This window comes from Hippopotamus amphibius, chromosome 3 (assembly GCF_030028045.1).
Source record: "Hippopotamus amphibius kiboko isolate mHipAmp2 chromosome 3, mHipAmp2.hap2, whole genome shotgun sequence".
Lineage (NCBI taxonomy): Eukaryota > Metazoa > Chordata > Mammalia > Artiodactyla > Hippopotamidae > Hippopotamus > Hippopotamus amphibius.
Genome location: NC_080188.1, coordinates 153311732 through 153324483, shown reverse-complemented (window position 1 = coordinate 153324483; position 12752 = coordinate 153311732). Strand labels below are relative to the sequence as shown.

General features: G+C 54.5%; 1 protein-coding gene across 2 annotated transcripts; it reads left to right on the top strand.

Annotated features, from left to right (window-relative positions):
* The first annotated feature begins 1565 nt into the window (after positions 1-1565).
* Positions 1566-11815, top strand: REN (renin). Of its 2 annotated transcripts, XM_057728884.1 has the most exons (10): positions 1567-1690; positions 4794-4944; positions 5500-5623; positions 6209-6327; positions 7284-7480; positions 9296-9304; positions 9821-9940; positions 10334-10478; positions 10757-10855; positions 11465-11815. In XM_057728884.1, the coding sequence occupies exons 1-10, from the start codon at positions 1611-1613 to the stop codon at positions 11624-11626; spliced, it is 1206 nt and encodes a 401-aa protein (XP_057584867.1). In that variant the 5' UTR covers positions 1567-1610; the 3' UTR covers positions 11627-11815. The 2 variants fall into 2 exon arrangements, with proteins under 2 accessions (XP_057584868.1, XP_057584867.1); XM_057728885.1 differs by lacking the exon at positions 9296-9304 and having other exon boundaries at positions 1566-1690.
* Positions 11816-12752: the final 937 nt, after the last annotated feature.

Below are 12752 nucleotides of genomic sequence, written 5' to 3'. Positions count from 1 at the left end.
TTTGCGGAGTTCTAAAAAGTTCTCACCTGCCCACAAATGCTTCCCCCAATGCCAACCATAGTGCTTGAAAATTCTCCAGTGAGACTTTATACCAAGAAACACCAGATTCTCCCATCACTTGGTAAGGGTGTTATAATTTCAGAGATCCAAGCACATTTAATTAGTCAGCACGTTGGTAACAGAGATGAGCTCCTCTGATCATGTTCTTACTGCTCATAGTTGGTACAGAGAGCAGCGCCTTGAAGACACAGGACTTGGATACCAGAGTGTCTATGCAAGAGGCACCCCGGGGCCACCCAGCATCTGCTTCATCATCCAGATTGGGGAAATGAAGCCCAGAGAGGGGAGGAGGCTCCCAGGTCACACAGCAAGTTGGTGATAGAGTGAGAACTAGAAGCCGGGTCCCTGACAGTGATACCAGGGCTGCTTGCGCTGCCCACACATCACAGTTCACTGGGCACTCATTTGATGAGTATTAAGCACCACTCTGGGCGAGAGACAGCTGTACACACTCGGAAATAATTCCGAGAGGGGACAGTTGGGTCTGTGCTCTCACAGAAGGCGTGTGTCTGCCCTGCGGGAGCCCCTAGCCCAGACAGTCAATTCCAGGCTGAATCCGCGCCTACTTCACAGAGGAGACAGTGATATTTGAAGTGGGCCCTGAAGTGTGAGCAGGGAGAATCCAGGAGAGGACATCTTAGGCTGAATAAATAGCACACATTTGGGATTTAGGGCCCAGGGGAGAATGTGGTGAACTGCCCCTGACGGCATATAAACTGCAAGGAAAAAGGAAGGAAGCAGAGACAGGGCCCAGAAAGCAGTTTCCGCCAAGCAGAAAGAGGAGGAGGGGTTGGAAGATCAGCAGCCCCACCTCACTCTTTGGCAGAAGCCTCCCCAAATCCCCAAGGCTGCCCTTCCTTTCCACCAATACTAGGTCAACTGAGGAGGGACACACGCCCCCTGCCCCCAGCTCCCTACTTCCAGAGGAAGGGCTGTGCTGCACTTTGCACAAATGGCCGCTGCTGACAGAGACTTGGGAGCATCAAGGCAGCATCGAGGCCCCTGGGTCTGGCTCCGTCGGGGAACAAGCCAGGAGGGGTCACTCATGTTCCAGATGGGAACACTGAGATGCAGCCTAGGAGAAGCTAGTCCGGGGCACAGCCAAGGTCAACACAGAAGATGGAGCTACAAAGGCAAGCGGTGATGGAGACTGGCTGCAGGACTGGAAACCTGGGTTCTATGTTTGTCCCAGCCCTGACCTTGTTCCCTAGCAGTGCCGTTTCTCATAAGCCTCTGTCTTCCCTGAGGGGTCACAGGGCCAGGCTGAGACAGGACTACTGGCGTCACTGGGCACAGCCTTGCTTTCCCACAGCCTTTCTTCCTCTAGCTCCCTTGCTCCGTGTCAGAAACCTGATCACCCTTCACCCACTTAGCTCGGTCCCATGGAGGGATTTATTACTGGCTGCCCTGCCATCTGCCCCACGGTAATAAATTAGGGCAGGGCAGAATCACAGCGGTCCCAACTGTGGAGAGTATAAAAGGAGAAGGGCTCTTCAGTGGATCCCAGAGAGAGCTGGGAACTCAGGTGAAGCGTGGACCAGTGGCGCAGAATGGCTCGCTGGGGACTCCTGCTGGTGCTCTGGGGCTCCTGCACCTTCGGTCTCCCTGCAGACACTGGCGCCTTCAGACGGTAACTGGGAGAGAGGGTGGGGGGGGAGAAGGGATCCTCACTTTCCTAACACCCGGGCTTTCAAATATGTGACGTCACCCAGTCCTCACGACCAGCAGGGCAGGGAGGTTTGTGGTCCCGTTCAGAGAGGTCAGGTGACTTGCCCAATGTCACACAACCAGCAGTGGTACTAGTCAGGCCTGGAAACAGTGTCTTTTGATCCCTGCCTAGAACTTTCTCTTCCTGCATAAATCACCATGCTAGTCTGTGGGGGGACTCAGAGATGACTGAGACATACTCCCTGCCCCTCAGGAGCTCACAGTCTAATTACTAAGAAGGGCGCGGTATGGTTAAGTTTACCAGGGAAGCAGCGCAACACAGGGCTTAAACGCAAAGCTTCTCGAGTAGAATAGTTTTGGTTTAAATTCTGCTCCAGCAGCAAAGCCAACTAGCTCTGGAACCATGGACAAGACACGGAACCTGTCCAGGTCTCAGTTTACCATTTTTTAAAACAGGGATAATAAAACACCTATTTTACAGTGCTGCTTTGAGGACTGAATGAGATAATGCACGTAAATCCCTCAGTCTGGCACAGGCACGCTGTAAAAACCCAGCCCTTATCACACTCCAGGGTGGATTATCACAAATGTTAAAAGAAAGGCTTAAGGCGGCGCAAAGGAGGGAGGAGAAAGACCCAGCATCCGTTTGGTGCCAGGCCCCGTGGGAACAAGCAATTCTTCAAGGCTGCAGAGGGAAGAGGCAGGGTGGGAAAGGGCCTTGTGGAGAAGGGGTTTCAGGTTGGGGCGTGGAGATGGGACCAGAAGACCTGAAGGTAAGAGAGCAGGTGTTAAGAACAGTAATAGTTGCTAGGTCCGTAAAATGCTGAGGATTTCACAGAATTGTTTCTCGTATCTCATCTCAAAGCATCCTCCCAACAAGCCAACAGTCCCATTTTGCTGCTGGGGACACTGAGGCTCTGGGAGGTCCCATGGAAGAGGCTGAGCCTGGGCACACACTGGGCCCTTCATTTCCAAAGCCTGTTTCCCCTGCTCCTCTGAGGTTGGCTCTTGGAGAGCTGCCGGGTGGAGGGCGTGGTGTGGGAGACTGGGGCTTCCCAGCAACAGCACATGCCGAAGCGCCGCCCCCACCCCCTGGAGAAAGGCAGGGAAAGGTAAAAACTTCTCCCTTGTTCTCTTCAGACAGAGAAGAAGATGGGACTTGGGCCAGGGTGAAGAGGGAGTCAGGCTTTCAAAACATACTTACAGGAGTTTTGCTACTTGCCACGTGCAGGGCACGATGCAAGGCTCTCTGGGAGATCCGGACAGCAGACCCCATTCTCAGGGTGCGTCATCGCCTTTTACATACACAGATGCCTTTTACATTTTACTGAGCAGTGGGCAACTTGCTTAATCTGCAAAGCGCTTCTCGGTGGCAGGTACTACCATTAAGTCCATTTTATAGAGAAGGTAATAGGGACTCAGAAAAGGCCCAGAGAGGTTAGGCAAATTGCTCAGAATCACGCAGGTAGGGAGGGATTCAAGCATGTCCCCACAACCACTATGCCCTTGCCACCACCAGACAGCACAAGGCTGTGCAGTAAGCACCCGGGTGAAAACAGAGCAGAGCCCAAGCAGAAGTGAGGGCAGCGTGGAGGGAGTTCATGGGGCCAGCTTCCCGGAGGTGGGAGTGCACGCTGGGCTTCAAAGGATGAAAGTGCTGGGAGGTGGGGGAGGGAAGGGGAAGGGGAGAAGGAAGGGACTTTCCAAAAGGAGGAAGGTAAAAGGAAGGGTCCAGAGCTGAGGCTGTTCATAGGAAACAGTGGGAAATGAGCCCTCTTTGGGGTCAAGCCTTCTCTGCCCCTCCATTTTCCCATCTGTAAAATAAGAATAGTAAAATTAGCCACTTTGTGTGATGGCTGAGAATCACATAAGATCATAATTGTAAAAATACTTTCTTGAAGGGCAGACTATGTTATGAATCTGACAAGTCATTTCCATTAAAATATTACACTGACAGGCATGAAAGTTGCCTTCCTGTTTGTGGGCACAGTGAGGTACACAGAATGCACGGGTGTGAGAAAGGACAGTGCAAGTGCAGGAAAAGAAGGAGGGATACTCCAGACATTGGGCTGCAACCCTGGGAGCCCCCACCAGCAGCTCGGGACATCTGCCTCCAGGCTTTGGCACACAGCCTTCAGGTCGGAGCCCGGGGGACCCTGCGTGGAACATAGGGCCAATCATGTCACTTTGAATCTCTGCTCCATCGCTTCTGAGTCGCCTCATCCCTTATCACAAAGTGAGGACGACGACACCGGTTTGCAGCGTTGTAATGAGGTTACACGGCGGGGGGCGGCGTGCACAGTGTTTGGCACGCGTGGTGGCAGCCCAGAGTGCTGTGACTTTCCCAGGTCTCTTTAATTCTGCCTCCCAAAGGTGATAGGAAAGTGTCAGGACAAGAAGCCGAGGGACTGGGACGTAGGCTCAGGAAGGCACATCTTTCCAAGGACAGGCTGCACAGACACTCTGGTGATGCCCGCCTCTCCCCTACCCCGCCCAGTTCCATTGGTCCACTCCACCCCACGGCCCCGGCTGGGCCCCTGCCGGCGGCATCCTGGAGCCCTCACAGACCGCTGCGGGCGTCTGCTGCCACCTGCTGCCACCTGCAGGCCCCACGTGGCACTGCCTCCTCCTGTCCAGCCTTGAGAGGGGCACTCCCAGCCTTCATCTCCTTAGAGGGGAAGTCAACGCTGTTTCCTCCTCTGCCTCCTGGCCTGCTGGAGCTCCTTGAAGGCAGCGATGATCTTTATGTCTCTAGTATCCAGCACGGTGCAGGCACAGAGCAGGTGTCCAACCTGTGATTACGCGATGAATGAATGCACAACTGGCCTTGCAGGGATAAGGATCAAGGTTAGACACAGGGAGGAGTTAGTTGAGGGTTATTTAATACCAGCGCAGGTGACCATGGAGGTCTGTAAATTCTCCTTCAGAGGCTTTAGGGCTCAAGAGTGAGTCTTAGGTGCCTGGGCTAAGGTTAGGGCCAGTAGTATTAGAAGCTTCTGGAACTCTACCATTATTTTGGGGGAGGACAGAGCCCGTCTACTTTTTCTTACTCCACCATGGGCCAGGATCTTCCTCAAGAAAATTCCCTCAGTCCGGGAAAGCCTGAAGGAGCGAGGCGTGGACGTGGCCAGGCTGGGTGCTGAGTGGAGCCAGTTCATAAAGACACTCTCCCTTGGCAACCGCACCTCCCCCGTGGTCCTCACCAACTACCTGGATGTGAGTGCCCCGCTCGGTCCCTTGCCCCCACCACCCGCCCTCTCCTTTTTCTCGTGAGTCTAAGGCTTTCTTTGTCTTTTTTGAGAACGTCACAAAATTCCCATTTCACAGCTGGAAAGCCTGAGGCACAGAGGGCAGGAAGGAGCCCAGAGGCAGGGTCAGGTTTGGAACTCAGGAGTCCAGGTTCCCGGCCCCAAGATCAGGGGTCAGGGGTGGGCAGAAGGGGTGTGTGACCTCAGATGCAGGTTTCTGTGACCAGGCTCAGTGCAGCTTGACTACTTGCTGCATCAGTGGTTCCTTAAGGCTTGGGGCACCTTGCTGCTTCATCTGCAGTACTTTTATTTTGCCCTCTTGTTTCATCGAGCCTCCCACTTCCTGGGAAGTTATAAGGCAGTGTTAAGCCTCCCACCCCGTCCCTGCTGGAAAATGGAAGCCCAGAGAGGCTGCAGGATCTGCCTCATCTGGCCCTAAGCGCCAAAGAGGGTATCAGGCAAGACCCCAAGGCCCAAGGCTCCTCAAGCCCCTCAAGCCACCTCATTTCTTTCACCACTGCAGACCCAGTACTATGGCGAGATCAGCATTGGCACGCCACCACAGACCTTCAAAGTCATCTTTGACACGGGCTCAGCCAACCTCTGGGTTCCCTCCACCAAGTGCAGCCCTCTCTACACGGCCTGTGGTAAGACCTGGGACCTGGGGTGCCTCCCCAAAGCCCCTGCCCTGTCACCCTTGGGCAGTCCTGCCTCATGCCCTGCTAAATCCCTCCTGCTACCACTTGAGCTGCTTCCTCTCTGCCTCTTCTCCCACTGCCCCTGAGAGAAAAGAAGAAGAAAATATCCCCCGTTTTTCTCATATGGCCACCAAGGTAAAAGAGCTGGCTCCAGGAGTCCCCAACCCACCCAGAAAGCCATTTCTTACTCCCCCTGAGATAGAGAGAGGACTGAATTCTCAGACCCATCCCAGGCACTCGGGCTCTGCCATCCTTACCCTCAGGTCACTTACTGTGACCACAATCTTCTCTGTATCCAAGTGACAGCAATTACTTTAAAACACTTCATTTGAGACAAAATTCTCAGAGACATGAGCACATTACAGGGGCCCAAGAGACACAGTCCATGATTGATGAAACACATTTTCCAAGCCCCCAAGCTCAGGGCCACAGTGTCTCTGCACTCAGGCCTCAACACATGGGCCATGCCCAGCGCCCGCCCCCGAGCCCCCTGCCTGGGCCTCTCTTGGCCCTGAGCCTCTGTCTCCCTGCCAGAGATTCACAGCCTCTACGACTCCTCGGAATCCTCCAGCTACGTGGAGAACGGGACAGAATTCACCATCTACTATGGATCTGGGAAGGTCAAAGGCTTCCTGAGCCAGGACCTGGTGACTGTAAGTGAGGCTGCCCCAGGTCATCTGACCTCCTGCCCTTCTTGTCCCTGGACCCCTCCTGCCATCTTAGGGCCTGTGGTTGGGGAAGGTGGAGGCCAGTCCTCCCTGTGGCCCAAGAGCTGAGGAGCACCCTCCTCTGCTACTTCTCTCCAGAGCTGCAAAGCACCTGAGGCAGAGCCGACCTGAGCTCCTGGCTCAACCTGGGGGATTTATGGGGGCTTTGCATCTAATGCACTCATAGGGCTTGTCCTGAGCCCCACCGCCTCCAGCCAAGTAACCTGCCTGAGGTCACCCAGCTCTGACTGGGCTCTTAACCAGACCCTAGACTGAAGTCCAGAGTCAGGTCAGGGTCAGGGGTATTGTCCGCCTTATGGCCAGCATCACTTCTGGAGTCAGTCACAGGTTTTAAGGTCATAGTTTAGAGCTTGGGATTAAGGTCAATCCTGGTGTTCATTGTTGCTTGGCCTGTGTCTGACCTCCTCCATTTCTGGGTTTCTCCAGCCACTACTCTGACACAGTTAGGGGAAGTGTACACATGGAACTGAGAGGAAATCAGTGTGATCCTTTACTCCCCCTTGTCTGTGAAATTAGGGGAAAAGGAGCAGGAAGAGCAGGCCTGGCTGTGCTGGAGAAATCCTTAGCCCATCACGGGGGTAGGGGACCAAAACCTAGTCCTGCTGATGTGAAAGCTGGACCACTGGGGAGCTCCTGGTATCTTTTCTACTACTGCTTGGCAGTGCCACCTTCTCAGTCTCTGCCCCTTCCAGTCCCTCTGGACCCCACAGCCTAGATGTGTATTAGGAGAGGTGATATGCATGTGGTGTGGATGGTCTAACCCCAGATTGTCACACCCTGGAACCTGTGTATTCCTGGGGCCACCAGTGTGGAAGCCTAGACCTGACCCTGGCCAGGGTATGGGCCATGGGCTTGGTCTCCCCTGGTCCTTCCTCCCACAGGTGGGTGGAATCACGGTCACACAGACGTTTGGAGAGGTCACGGAGCTGCCCCTGATACCTTTCATGCTGGCCAAGTTTGATGGTGTTCTGGGCATGGGCTTCCCTGCACAGGCCATCGGTGGGGTCACCCCTGTCTTTGACCACATCCTCTCCCAGAGGGTACTGAAGGAGGATGTCTTCTCTGTCTACTACAGCAGGTAGGCCTGGACTCCAGTGGCAGAGGCAGGGAAAGGGAAGGAGGCAGGAGAGCCGGGAGAGTAGGAAGAGAGTTCTGGGCCGAGATTTTGATGTGTTCAGGATCAGGTGGTGTTCAATCCATATCTAGAGCTACACTATCCAACATAGGAGCCAATGTTTAAATTAAAATTAATTAAAATTAGGCATTCGAATCCTTAGTCACACTATACATTTCAAGTACTCGGCAGCCACTGTGACTAGTGGCTACCACATTGCATAGCACAGGTATAGCACATTTTCATCTTTTACTTTCTGTTCGGTTCAGCACTGCTCTAGAACAAGAGGAGGATGCAGGGTGAAGGTGATGGGTAGTGAGGCATTGCCGTGACTGGCGGACCTCGCTGTGAGGGCCCTGGCTGTTCTCACATAGACAGCTGCCTTCATTCATTCAGGAATCCCTTCATGTATCTATCTGCTCATTCAATGATTCAGCAAATATTGGGCGCTGATATGACAAGCGTCATGTGAGGCTTTGGGGGTACAGCCATGAACACAGTGAACAAGACAAAGTCCTCGCCCTCACAGAGCTTACAGTCCGGCAGGGAAGACAGGAAACATGACGATGTGATGAGCAACACCAGGCGCTGAAACCCTGTGCTTCCTCCTCTAGGCTGAGCTTAGGTGCCGTCCAGCTAGCCTTGGGGAAGCTGCTCTCAGCTGCTGAGCAGAGCTGTGATCTGCTCCGAGCTGCAGGGTATGAGCTGCAGGCAAGAGATCACAAGGGTGAGAACAGGAGGCCAGTAGCAGTGAGGACAGAGGGGAGGGTCAGCCTCCAGAGAAATCCCAGAGATAAAATGGAAGGGAGCGTCTGGTTTGGTGAGAGGAAGGGAGGGATTGAGAAAAGGCCACCGATTGGCTGTCAGGGGCGGTCTTGGGAAAAGCTGTGTTAGGGGTTGCGCAAGGGCAGATGGCAAGCAGTGAAGAAGTGGATGTGGTTGTCAGGAAGGGAAAGGCAGATGTAGGCTGCCCTGGGAAATTTGACAGGGAAGGGAATGCCAGGTGGGGGTGCAAACAGAGCTGCAAAAAGAAGGGTGGGTGTTTTAAAATGCTAGAGGATGCCTGAGTATGCTTGCAGGTGGAGGAAGAAGCGGGTGGAAAGTGAGAGATTGAAAATGTGGAAAAAAAGAGGAGATAATTGGGATAGGAGCCTGGAGGCCATGGAAGGGAGGAGGATCCCAGCAAACAGGAAGAAGGCGGGCCTTGCTGAGGAGAGGGCCTGCCTCTTCCTTTATGCTGGGATGAGAAGGAGGGAACATCCAGAGAGACCTTGAAGTGCTGGGGGAGAGGCAGAGGAACTTGTGCTAGCACAAATGCATGTGTACTGGATTTATAAACATGCAGGTAATTGCACATGCACCAATAATGTGCAAACTACACTTGCCTCCTGCTATGAATGCTGGATATCCCATCTCTCTCTGTCTCTCTGTCTCTGTCTCTGTCTCTCACACACACACACACACACACACACACACACACACACACACACACACACACACACGAAGCCAGCCCTAAGGTATGCCCTGAGCTGTGGGAGGCATCGTGGCACTTGGAGGAGAGAAAAGCAAGGGGCATCTGCTTCAGATGGGGCACCCGGATCCCTGGCTCCAGTCCCCTCACTCACCACCTGGGTGACTTCAGGCAAGTGGCTTCACCTCCTGGTGACAACACTGCCTGCAGGGTGAAAGGAGTGTGTAACACCCACCCTGCCAAACAACAGGCTGGTGGGGATCACCTGAAACAAAGGCTTCCTTTCTGCTGTGTCTCTTTCTCTGCAGAAATTCCAAGTAAGGAGATGGAAAGCCCCCATTTGGCTCTGACCCTCCAGAGCACCCGGCCCAGAATCACACATGCCACCTGCCCCAAACTCACCTCAGCAGGCCCAGGCTCCGCTGGATGCCCAAGTTCTCTGCTCTTCCTTCCTCGTGCCCCTGCCCACCCCCATCCCACAGCTCCCTGAGGCCCATCCCGTGTCTGTGCACCTGCTCAGCCCGCAGCTACCAAAACCCAAGGGAGGGTGGGGCTGATTTGCATCTTGTTTGCATTCTACTCACTGGCCTTGGGCCTGTTCCTTCTCTGCGACCTGTTTGGGGTTGCTTTACTGGGTGCTGCTGGACTATCCTGGAACCACCTCTGATTGGGCTTGGGGAGGGGAAAGAAAGGTGGAGAAGCACCGTGTTCTGCAGCATCCCAGCCTTGCCATCCGTCCCACCTTCCTCTGCCCCACCCTGCACCTGAGCCCAACTTCCCTTGTTGAGTCACAGAGGTTGTGGGTCTCCAAGAGCCTCTGATCTTCCCTTTAGGAATTCCCACTTGCTGGGGGGAGAGATCGTGCTGGGAGGCAGCGACCCCCAGTATTACCAAGGGAATTTCCACTACGTGAGCATCAGCAAGCCTGGCTCCTGGCAGATCAGAATGAAAGGGTCAGGAATCCTCAACCCTCCTCACTCTCCAAAAATGCTGCTGCTACTGGGGGTGGGGTCTGGAAGGGGCAGGGTTACCATCCTGCCCTCTCTCCTAATGCAGCCACTCCTTAAGGCCCAGCCAACATTTGCTCTCTGCCTGCTTTGTCCAAGGATGGGGAACACTTGAGATATTTGGGTCAGAGGGGAGGGGGCCTACTAGAGGGTCACTAAGCCACGTGCTGAGGGAGGGGGCAGCACCTTTCCTCCTCCAGCTCATGCACCCTTCACCGCATCACTGGACCACCAGCATGGCCTCCGATCACCTGCCCTCACTCAGGAAAGCTATGCAGCCTAGTGGTGCACCATCAGCCTTCTGTCCATCTGTCTGTCTGACTGTGTGGCCTCTCCCAGGGTGTCTGTGAGGTCGACCACCTTGCTTTGTGAGGAGGGCTGCATGGTAGTGGTGGATACCGGTGCATCTTACATTTCGGGCCCCACCAGCTCCTTAAGGCTGCTCATGGAGACCCTGGGGGCCAAGGAGCTGAGCACAGATGAAGTAAGGCGCTGGTGGGGAGGGTGCTAGGGATGGGGAGAGAACCACCTAGTCCAGGCCCCCAAATCACCCCAGGAAGCATTTGGTCCCAAACAAGACCATTTCAAGAGTGCCTCTCACACTCTTCTCACATGTGGCTTGGTCCCTGGGAGGGGGGACTGGGGACTTGGGGACTGTGCCCAGCCCTCTCCAGCAGAGGGGCCAGGCCAAAAGCACAGGGCTGTGTCTGCTGGGGGACCTCCCACACTCAAAGGGGCTCCCTCGACCCTCCCTGCCGCCAGTATGTCGTGAACTGTAACCAGGTGCCCACACTTCCTGACATCTCCTTCCACCTCGGAGGCAGAGCCTACACGCTCACCAGTGTGGACTACGTATTACAGGTGAGGCTCCAGTCTGCCCCTCTGCGACAGGGAGGAAGGGTGGGCAGGGACCCTCAAAAAGAGACAAGTCATTCTGCACAGATTACCTGGCGGGAAACCCGCCAGACCAGCGGTTCTCAAACTTGGCTGCACCTGAGAGCTTTTAAAAATCCCAGTAACAAGCCACATCCCATACCTATTAATACCTCTGGGAGTGACACCTGGGCATCAATGTTTTCAAAACTCCCCAGATAATTCTAACGTGCAGCCAAATTTGGAGATCACTGGGTTCATCTCCTGATCTCCATTCTCATCAAATGCCTCCAGTGATGTTATGCTCCTATACTCCTAACTGCTTTTTCTACTCAGTGGATTTAGAGGTGTTAAATACCTTGTCTAGGACCAGAAGCTCTGCCAGACTGTAGGCTCCTGAAGGCAACGCTGTTAGCAGCATCCAGCTTAGTGCCTGCATCTAGGAGGGGTGCGATCCACGATGGTTCAAAGGGCCAGGATGTGATGGAGGCCCAGTGTGGATGCGGGACTGGGGGGGATGTTGCTGAGGATGGCTGCTGCAGTCAGGCAATGTGGTTATGTGTGGGGCAGTGGGGAAACACTCTTGCTTCCTGCCAGGACCCCTACAATAATGATGATCTGTGTACACTGGCCCTCCACGGTCTGGACGTGCCACCGCCCACCGGGCCAGTCTGGGTCCTGGGTGCCAGCTTCATCCGCAAGTTCTACATGGAGTTTGATCGGCGTAACAATCGCATTGGCTTTGCCCTGGCCCGCTGAGGCCCTCTGCTGCCCTGCAGGTCCTGCCCTCAGCCCCAGCCCAGAGCTAGAGCACTCTCTGGGACTCCCCAACCCCTGCCCGTGCTTGTGCCCTCACTGAGGGGTGTGGAGCACTCCTGGTTGTGTGCCCTGCCCCTAGCACTGGCTCTTCCCTACTTTGAGGACGAAAAGAATAAAGACTCCATGTTCACAACCCCACTGCACCTGGGTTCACTAGGGTTTGAGACAGAGGGAAGCACAACTGTGTGATCACGTGCAGGCAGGAATGCGATAGAGTGACAAACTCTACATTCACTCACAAGCACAGGTTCCTGTGTGCAGGGCTGATGCCATCTGTCCGACATCAACGGGGTTCAAGTGGAGTTCAAGGTTTACACAGGCTTGGGTGGGAAGCTTGCAGAGAACCAGCCCCTTGAAGACCAGGGCTAATGCTGTGGCAGTGGACTGTGGGCCAGAAAGATGCTCCCAGCTCGTCGAAGCCAGCCTGAAGCTCAGGCTCTGCACTCAGGCACGGCAACCCCCCCACCCCACATAGCCATTTACACATGCTGTCTAAGGCACCAACACCTGAAAACGTAGAAAACCAGAGATCTGACTGATGCTCCCTTTTTACATGTGGAGAAACTGAGGCTCAGAGAATGAAAGCATTTGGCCAAGATTGCTCAGTGAAGTGTGAAAAATCAAGACTAGAAGGTTGCCCATCTGACTCAGGTCCTGGGGGCTTCCCACCTTACCACATACAGGTGTACCTTCACAGGTTCAGAGCTTCACCTGCCCTGGTATGGGGCCAGGTGCATAAGCACACAGATGTATGCACTGCTGTCCTCCATCTCACAAGACTTGGGGCCCAGGCTGAAGTCTTCTCCCACTCCGACTGCAGGAGATGGTCTGTGGGAAATGTGTAGCTTGGTACCTGAATGAAGCCACTGACACTGTCCCTCTTCATGACAGTGGCTCACCTCTCTTTTGACTGAAAATGGTGAGGCCCTGAGTGGTCCATCTAGCCCCCAGCAAACCTCGTACCTCTGGAATTACGGCCTCTTGGGGTTGTATAGAACCCCAGGGCCTCTCTAGGGCAGCATTCCCACAGCTCCAGCATCCCTGTGCAGAGCCAAGGGCACGATTC

Bases quoted from the DNA above. Each gene is read 5' to 3' on its own strand.
- REN (XM_057728884.1), top strand. From the start codon at position 1,611: ATGGCTCGCTGGGGACTCCTGCTGGTGCTCTGGGGCTCCTGCACCTTC. The intron at 4,945-5,499 runs GTGAGTGCCCCG...TCACCACTGCAG, and splicing joins TCCTCACCAACTACCTGGAT to ACCCAGTACTATGGCGAGAT. The intron at 6,328-7,283 runs GTAAGTGAGGCT...TTCCTCCCACAG, and splicing joins TGAGCCAGGACCTGGTGACT to GTGGGTGGAATCACGGTCAC.